Source organism: Camellia sinensis, chromosome 3 (assembly GCF_055761805.1).
Source record: "Camellia sinensis isolate YWXY chromosome 3, ASM5576180v1, whole genome shotgun sequence".
NCBI lineage: Eukaryota > Viridiplantae > Streptophyta > Magnoliopsida > Ericales > Theaceae > Camellia > Camellia sinensis.
Window position 1 is genome coordinate 120,812,482 of NC_138963.1, and position 9,745 is coordinate 120,822,226.

The 9,745-nt window shown below is 42.4% G+C and overlaps 1 protein-coding gene across 1 annotated transcript; it reads right to left on the minus strand.

Moving 5' to 3' along the window:
• Window positions 1-2,290: 2,290 nt before the first annotated feature.
• On the minus strand, window positions 2,291-9,468 carry LOC145821804 (uncharacterized). The gene is made up of 5 exons (XM_082918377.1): window positions 9,222-9,468; window positions 3,941-5,421; window positions 3,389-3,553; window positions 2,624-3,226; window positions 2,291-2,428 (listed from the first exon to the last, which is right to left on the minus strand). Exons 1-5 carry the CDS (start codon window positions 9,466-9,468, stop codon window positions 2,291-2,293), a joined length of 2,634 nt encoding a protein of 877 aa, XP_082774503.1.
• Between the last annotated feature and the right edge of the window lie 277 nt (window positions 9,469-9,745).

A 9,745-nucleotide genomic window follows, 5' to 3' on the forward strand; every position in this document is an offset into this window, starting at 1 on the left:
TCAATTTCAGATAATTAAGCCTTGATGGCCTCCGATTTCGATTCAAACCTTCTAATGTAATAGATACTTTTCTTGTTGAACAGAGAGACATCCTTAAACATATGCTTTAAACATGGAGTTAACTTTCTTATCCATAATTTCTCATGGAGTTACACAGTAAGCATCCAAAATCACAAAATAGGATCCGAAAATATAACAAAGAACATGTATGAGGGTCGGGTTATTACACTCTCCCCCCCTTAAATAAGTTTGGTCCCCCAAACTTGTTTTACCTTAAGGTAGGAACAAATGTGGATACTGATGTTGCATTTCCTCTTCTTTTTCCCAAGTTGCGTCGGTTCCGTAATGTTCTTGCCATTCTACTTTTACCATTGGAATTTCTCGGTTGCGCAATTGTTTCACTTGCCGATCCAAAATGCGGATTGGTTTTTCCTCATAAGTTAACTTATCATCTAGTTCAATCTGGTGATAATCAATAACATGAGACGGATCTGCAAGGTAGGAATGGCAACGGGGCGGGGCGGGGCCGGGGATCACCCTCCTCGTCCCCGATCCCCGATGGTGAACATTGCCCCGTCCCCGGCCCCGATCCCCGACGGGGAACCTATTACTCTCCCCATCCCCACCCCCGATCGGGGATCGGGTTTCCCCGACCCCGAAAATTACCCGGCCTAAATTTGTTTCAACAACATGAATAACAACATTACACATACATTTTCAACAACAACAACACAGATCTGAGATCTGAGAGGCACAAAATCATCAATATCATCAATATCAACAACAAATTATTAACATCAAAAAAAAAAAAAAAAAATTTGATAGAAAAAGACACAGATCTGAGAGGACGACGGAGAAGGGAGGGAGAGAGAGAGAGAGAGAGAGAGAAACTAGATCTGGTGGTAATCGATCGATCATGCAGCAGCCAAGATCTTGAGCAAATCTGCACCATGCTCGATCGATCTCGTCGGAGGAGGAAGAGGAGGTGGCACAGCGGTGCTCGTCATCGTCGTCGGAGGGTCTGGTTCGTTTGGACCATCGACGGCGCTGTGTTGGGGAAAAAGCTCTCACGGCGGGGGAGAAGGGACTCTATAGATCTGGTGAAGATCTCAGCTTGGAAAGAAAGACAAGGTCTCTGTTTCAGAGAAGGAAAGCAGAGAGAGAGAGGGAGAGGCTGAGAGAAGAGAAGTGACAGACAGAAAATAACCTAAACATATAATATATATATATATACGGTGATTAGTCATATATATACGGGGATTAGTGTCGGGGATTAGTCGGGGCGGGGCCGGGGCGGGGCTGGGTTTGGAGAACTTATCCCCGTCCCCGGCCCGAAAACCATCGGGGATTTGATTTTCAATACCATCCCCGGCCCTATGGGGATAATTTTCGGGGAAAACCCGTTCCAATCGGGGTCGGGGGGTCGGGTCCCCATCGGGTCGGATTTAAATTGCCATCCCTACTGCAAGGTACCCTCGAAGCATAGAGACATGAAACACATTATGTACTTGGCTCATATGTGGCGGAAGGGCAACCCGGTAAGCTACCAAACCCACCCTTTCCAAAATTTGAAAGGGACCAATGTAGCGGGGCATTAGCTTACCCCTTTTCCCGAATCTTGGATGGTCTTTCATCGGAGTAACTTTCATAAAGACGTGACTGCCCACTTCAAATTCGAAATCTCTCCGTCGGTTATCCGCATAACTTTTTTGTCTACTTTGAGCCGTCTTTAATCTTTCCCGAATAACTTTAACTTTTTCAGTGGTTAACTGAACAATTTCAGACCCTAGTAAGGATTTATCTCCAACTTCAGCCCAACATACGGGAGAACGACATGGTCTTCCATACAAAGCTTCATAGGGTGCCATTGCAATACTTGAGTGGTAACTATTGTTGTATGCGAACTCTACTAACGGTAAATGGGTTTCCCAACTTTCTTGAAACTCTAGCACACACATCCGGAGCATATCTTCCAGAGTTTGTATTGTTCTCTCGGATTGACCGTCAGTTTGAGGATGAAAAGCTGTGCTGAACTTTAATTTTGTACCCATGGCTTCTTGTAAACTTTGCCAGAATCTGGAAACGAACTTCGGATCCCTATCCGATATAATCGAGACCGGTACACCATGCAGTCTTATAATTTCATTCACATAAATGACCGCCAGTTTATCTGCGTTGTACTGAGTCTTCACTGGTAGAAAGTGGGCAGACTTAGTCAATCGGTCGACAATGACCCATATAGAATTCATACCCCGAGGTGTCCGTGGTAATCCCACAACGAAATCCATGGTTAGATGTTCCCACTTCCATTCCCTGGATGTGGAAGGGGTTGTAATAATCCTGCTGGTCTTTGATGCTCCGCTTTCACTTGCTGACACTGCAAACACTTAGAGACGAAGTCTGCAATCTCCTTTTTCATGCTTGGCCACTAGAAATTTTGTTTCAAATCCTGGTACATTTTAGTACTTCCCAGATGCATGGAAAATCTTGAGGCGTGTGCTTCTTCCATCAATTTCCGTTTAAGTTCCAACACATTGGGGACACATACTCGGTTTTGAAATTTGAGTACCGAATCCACTAAACTGAACCCCGAGTGTGGTTTTGTCTCTAACTCATCACATACCTTCTTTAGAATGTCATCCTCCATTTGATGTAACTTAATCTCTTCCAGTAAAGTCGGTTGAGCCATTACGGCTGCTAGGACTGCTTCTTGTCCATGTATCTTAATTTCCACCCTCATTTTGTTCAATTCATCTACCAATTCCCTTTGCTCCGTAAACAGGTTGGCCAAATCTCCCATATTTTTCCGACTAAGAGCATCTGCAACCGTGTTGGCCTTACCAGGATGATAATGAATCTGTAAATCATAGTCTTTAATTAACTCTAACCACCGACACTGCCGCATGTTCAATTCCTTCTGGGTAAAAAGGTACTTAAGACTTTTGTGGTCGGTGTAAACTTCACAGGTAGTACCATACAAATAGTGCTGCCATATCTTTAGAGCAAAAACCACCGCCGCGAGCTCAAGATCATGCGTGGGATAATTCTTTTCATGGGGTTTAAGCTGTCGTGAAGCATAGGCAATAACCCTTCCACCTTGCATAAGCACACACCCTAGTCCTTTGTGGGACGCATCACTGTAAATTACAAATCCTTCGGTGCCAGACGGTAAAGCCAAAACTGGAGCTGTGGTTAATTTCATCTTTAATTCCTGGAAAGCAGATTCCTGCTCTTTTGACCATTCAAATGCAACTCCCTTTCGAGTCAATTGTGTAAGTGGTCCAGCAATTTTAGAAAAATCTTGAACGAATCTCCTGTAATAGCCAGCTAACCCCATAAAGCTACGCACTTCGGTCACATTGGTAGGAGTCGGCCACTTCACAATCACCTCAATTTTGTGTGGATCAACAGAAACTCCTTCCTTTGTAATAATATGCCGCAGAAATGCCACCTCGAATAGCCAAAATTCACATTTCTTTAGCTTTGCATACAATTTCCTTTCCCGGAGGGTTTGAAGAATTAAGCGAAGATGGGTCTCATGAGCTTCCGCATTCTTTGAATAAATGAGGATATCGTCAATAAAGACCACCACAAATTCATCCAAATAGGACTTAAAGACGCGGTTCATTAAATCCATAAAGGCTGCTGGGGCGTTAGTAACTCCAAAGGGCATAACCAAAAATTCATAGTGACCGTACCGGGTTCGAAAGGCTGTCTTCTCAACATCATCAGCCTTGACTTTTAATTGATGGTATCCAGACCGTAGATCAATCTTAGAAAAGACCTGTGCCCCTTGAAGCTGATCAAATAGGTCATCGATTCTTGGCAACGGATACTTATTCTTGATTGTGAGTTTGTTAAGTTCTCTGTAATCGATACAAAGCCGGAGTGTTCCATCCTTCTTCTTTACAAACAAAACTGGCGCACCCCACAGAGATACACTCGGGCGGATAAATCCTTTGTCCAATAAATCTTGCAACTGCATTTTCAATTCTTTCATCTCAACTGGCGACATTCTATACAGAGTCTTAGAAATGGGTTGAGTTCCCGGTGCTACTTCAATTGTAAACTCAATTTCACGATTTATTAACTGTCCTGGTAATTCTTCTGGAAAAACATCCGAAAATTCACAGACAACTGGGATCATGTCAATATTCCCATTCACCACTTGCCCCTCTAGAACACTGCATAAGTACCTCTGACACCCTTTCTGAATTAATTTACAAGCCCTTGCTGCGGAAATTAAATAAGGTGGCGAAGTCACTCCATGTCCCTGAAAGGTAGACCCTGATTGTCCCGGAGGGTGGAAACTGATTTGTTTAGTCAAACAATCTATAGTTGCACCATATTCACCTAACCAGTCCATTCCCAGAATAATATCAAAATAGGCCATATCAAGAGGCAACAGATTGGCATATACCCGGATATCCCCAAGTTGGAGTTCACAAGCAGCATAAATAGAAGTACAAATCATCGGGCCTCCCAAAGGTGAAGACACACATAACATATAAGACAGTTTTTCTTCAGTTTTATCTAAATTAGGAGCAAATAGTTTCGACACAAAAGAGTGGGTGGAGCCAGAATCAAATAATATATGAGCGAAATGACCGTGAACGATAAATGTACCTGACACCACCGTTGCTGCATTTTGCACATCTCCCGGAACCAATGCGAACACCCTGCCTTGTCTCGCAGTGTCTTTATTATTAGTAGGTTTAACAGTTGTCTTGGTGTTGGAAGTTGGTGCAGACCCCGCTGAACTTGTAGTGGTTCTATTATTGCTTTGTTGATTTCTTTGAGGGCAATCCTTGATCAAATGACCCGTCTTGCCACACTGAAAACAGGCTCCAGACTTCCGATAGCACGTCCCACGATGCTTCTTCCTACATTCTGGACAAGTCGGTATTGTATCCTGACTAGGGGTAGAAGTATTTGAACTCCCTAAAGTCTGCTTTTTGTTTGGTGGAGTAGATGATCCCTTCGACCATTGAGTATTTTGCCTCTTCCCTTTCCATTCCGAAATTCGACTCTGAGTAGCGAGATTCCTTTCCGCTATAACGGCTCTTTCCAACACATCAATGTAAGTAGGTAACTTCAACATGTCAACCTTATCCAGGATAGCGCTCCGTAATCCCCCTTCAAATTTGCGCGCCTTCTTATAATCCGTATCCACCATATGGGGTGCAAACCGAGCTAAGTCTGCAAATTGGGCTTCGTATTCCGCGACGGTTTTGTTCCCTTGCCTGAGAGTTTCTAATTCCGTTACCTTCTTATCTCGCATGCTTTGAGGGAAGTACTTGTCATAAAACAATTTCAAGAATCTGTCCCATGTCAACCCTTGATGTACAGTTCTCGTAAGCATCCACCATCTGCGTGCCTCATCCTCAAGAGTAAAGGCAGCCAATTGCACCTTTTGAGCTTCTGTGCAGGGAAAGACTTCAAATAACTTCTCTATTCCCAACACCCATGCTTCAGCTTTCATTGGTTCTATTCCTCCTTTGAAGGATGACGGTTTCATGTTTTTAAACTCCTTAGTAAGGGTGATAGTCTGGTTTTCAGCATGGAAATCTTGTACTGCCGGTGGAGGTACCAATGGTGGGGGTGGTTATTGTGGCTATTGCTGTTGTTGCCGTAGGGTCTCCGCCATTTCCATAATCATTCTCTCCATTCTATCCAGCCGTGCAGAAGTAGCATTTTCTGTATCTTCTGTCCTTGTCCTCACCATTGCCTACACAATAATCATTTATACATAATAGACATATTTCAAAAGTGTTAGCATTATTAGAGTAGACTTAACGTTGCCATCACTCTTTCATATACTTTCAGAATGTCATGCAAGATGCCTAAAGCTTTTCTAGACACCCTAAAGCTCAATGGATCCGTGTGTGAGATAGCAACTCGTGCTCTGATACCACTTGTCACACCCCAAACTCGCCCCTAAAAGTTCGGGCATGACCCATTCAAACACAGACATATAACCTGGTATATATAGCATATGGGGCCTTGACGGAAGCACAAAATATTAGAAGAATACCAAAAACAACAAACTCCATTGAGCTATTTCTAGCATGCCAGGATCTCATACATTACATGCACCATAAAAGGTTGATAGAGTCCAAAAATATTCCATAGTAGTATATATATATACAAACACATATACAGACCCAGCCCTATAGTCGGGCATGTAACAAAAAACTGTTGAAGTCATTTGCATTTAACCTTGGAAGGATAGCCAAGAAGTAAGCTAATTATCTTAATAAACTTCACAAAATAAGTGGCCTTGAAAGTGCCTGGCTACGCGAAGGTTGACAAAAGAAACCGGGCGTCATGGGTTAGGATTGACCACCTGGTTGGTTGCCTACAGAAACAGACATAACAGATAGTGAGCCGGGCTCAGTGAATAGTAATACATGAATGAAACAATGCTCAACTTGAAACATGACATATATCAATACATATGGAAAAGGAGAGATCACAAAGTTAGCCTGATTCTGTATTCATTTCATAATGGCCTTAGGCTCAATCTTGAACATAATAGCTTGACATATCACATTCTTAAATCATAGTGGTTTGAAGCCCTTGAACATGGTGGCATAATGCCCTTGAACATGGTGGCATGATGCCCTTAAACATAGTGGCACAAAGCCCTTAAACATGGTGGCACAAGGCCCTTAAACATGGTGGCACAAGGCCCTTAAATAATTTGGCGCTAAGCCCGTGAATGTACTTATACGAACTCAAGAGGTGTCTCACACGGATTCTAGAGGTGGCTCACGTCGTAGCACTTAGTTCCGTGTAGCACTTTGTTTCGTATCATAATAACTTGTATCGAATGGCCGTAGGCCCAGAGTCTTATAGCATGAAGGCGTTTCATCCTTCCCATTTCTTTCTTACATACTTGGAACATACTTGAACATTAACATACATACTTGAAACATTAACATAGTTGCGTAAACGAAATGCTAATGAAAAGCATTAGCCATATGCAAAGCAGATAATGATGTTACTACTCACAGTGTTGTGATGATGTGCTTGTCCCTCTCGGAGTGTGCCCTGCACACATTCAACCTTTACAATTTAGTTTCCTTTTCATATCAAATCACTTTCTGTTTCGTTTTACTTCGAAGGAATTTATACATATTAAAAGGCATCAAAGACATATTCCGACAACATTAGAGGGTTCTATACGCAAAACGGAGCGATCCACGTTTTTCAGCATGGGCCGCACGTGCGACTTTGAGCCCCGCACGTGCGGCAAGCTCTCCCGCATGTGCGGCAAAATGTCCCGCACGTGCCTTTTAGATAGTGGCCGAGCCCCTGTTTTTCACCATTTCCCGCACGTGCGGCCATGACTCCCGCACGTGCGGCAGCACCTCCCGCACGTGCGGCGATTCTGCTCAAAATTGTCCGAAATTCTTACAAAATCCCAATCTTTTGGTACATCCTCACAAGGCTCATTTTAACATTTTTAGTTGACAATACATAGCCTAAAATTCATGTTACAAAGGCTTCAAATACATACATTAAACTAGATAAACACCAATTCTTGAATCCTGAACTATAATCAAATTTCCTTTTTCATCAACATCACATATACCATCACACACACACACACACATATATATATATATATATATATATAAGGTAAGTTCTTCATGATCTTTCATGAGAAAGTAAGAAATCAAAGCTAATTTCTCCACATACATACATAAGCAACTTAGTTCAAACTCAACCAATGGATAAAACATGATCCAATTATACCTTGGGTTCAATTATCATGGTTGTATCACCCTCAAATTCAAGAGAGGAATTATAAAAGTTAGACAAACTTACCTTGAGTTGAGATCTCCCAAAGTCTCTCTAGGGTATTCAATCTCTAGCCTTTATTGAAACTCCCTTCTCATTTCTCTCTATTCTTACTCTCTCTGTCCTTTTCCATGAAATGTGTTAAACTAGGTCCAAGGCTTCAAGAACACACATATATATAAGAGCTAATAAGACAAAAGTCAATCGTTTAAACATCCGAAATTAAAATTTCCCAAAAATGCTTAATATTACCTAAAAATTATGCTGATTACATATCTAAAATCAATTTCAGATAATTAAGCCTTGAAGGCCTCCGATTTTGATTCAAACCTTCTAATGTAACAGATACTTTTCTTGTTGAACAGAGAGACATCCTTAAACATATGCTTTAAACATGGAGTTAACTTTCTTATCCCTAATTTCTCATGGAATTACACAGTAAGCATCCAAAATCACAAAATAGGATCCGAAAATATAACAAAGAACATGTATGAGGGTCGGGTTATTACAGGTACTGTGAGTCAAGTCATAATCACTCAGTCCTTGCCCTCTTGAATGGGCTCTCGTTGTGTGTCTCGACCTACCGAAGCTTGCACTCGAGCCACTTGACAAATGCCTGTAATAGCTTACGGCTAAAGCCTTCCTCAGCGGCTATGCGGACTCTATTTTGCCAAGCCTTGGCATTTGCCTTCAAGTGAGAAGCTCAGAAAGCAAAGGAAGGAGGGTATGAAAGAGAACCCAAATGAACCATTTTCTTACGTCCAAACTGCCAAAGAATCTGATGAGGAAAATAATGGTCCATATGGGTTAGGCCGACCACCTCTACACCCGAAAATGGGGGCATCTCTCCAGTCATGATAGGAAGTGCTAACCAAGAGGAGCACCAAGCTATGGCTCTGTGTGTTCGAGAGCTTATCTAGCCATACCACTCTTCAATATAGTCCATCTCCACCAAATAGGTCCAAGTATGGTATGAAATTTCTGAGTAAGGGGTAGAAGCTGCTCGCATCTTCAATTTGTCTATCAGCCATATCTAGGAAAAAAGAGAAAAAGAAAAGAGTGATGTGAAATGAGCCGAAAAAGTAAGTTGGGGTGTGCTAAAAATAGAAAAGAGAGATAAAAGAATAGAGAGGTGTGAGATGAGAAACCAAGTGAGATGGGTGGTACCTGGAGTAATAATGGACTCCCACCAAACTTCGTGGTTTTACTGGCATTGACCTCATCCAAACCAATCAAGGTTTTTGCTAAGGCCAACCTAACCACGCTTTTCTTGTCCTTAACCTACTTGGCCACATCAATCGAGATAGGACTGGTTACTGTATTACTTGACACCACAAAGAATTGCGCAAGTAGACAGATGCACAAAGTAGCCCGTCTACACTCCTAGAACGTCCGGCCCTCCAAATCCCACCTACTGGTAAACCTATCAATCAAAGCAGCAATTGACAACTCACCATTCTGGACACTAGCCTTGGCTTCACTAGAAAGCAACCCACAAATCTCTCCAAGTAGTTTGGGACAGCTTGTTAGAGGAATTGGTCGCACCAAGTCAACCTTTGAAGGACACTCCAGTATGGCTTCAAATTCTTTGAAAGTAGGGCAAGCTCCTGATGTCCAAATTGGAGACATGGACATGGAGATCCTAGAACTGAACTGCGACATTGAGGAAAGGCAAGTCAATCTCCAACTTACTAAGTGAAAATATGGAGTTTAGACCATCGCTGTGAAAGTTGACATGCTCTGCACCATCTAGACTATCCACCTAGGTTGATAAGTTGTCTCGGGAAGACATAGCTCTAAACCACAGACAGAGAATGACGGTTAGGACTAGGGGTTGAATGGAAGGGCTTGAATGGAGAAATCTTCATGCAAGGTGGAGTATTTATAAGCTAAAACAGAGCAATGACGGCCTGAGAAATGAAACCCTATAACCTAGACA

Excerpts from the sequence above, each read along its gene's own strand:
- LOC145821804 (XM_082918377.1), bottom strand. The coding sequence starts at position 9,468 with ATGTCGCAGTTCAGTTCTAGGATCTCCATGTCCATGTCTCCAATTTGG. Across the intron at positions 3,554-3,940 it reads AAGGATTTATCCGCCCGAGT|AATGCGGAAGCTCATGAGAC; the intron begins GTATCTCTGTGG and ends ATTTATTCAAAG. Across the intron at positions 3,227-3,388 it reads TTGATCCACACAAAATTGAG|GAATCTGCTTTCCAGGAATT; the intron begins GTGATTGTGAAG and ends TCAAAAGAGCAG.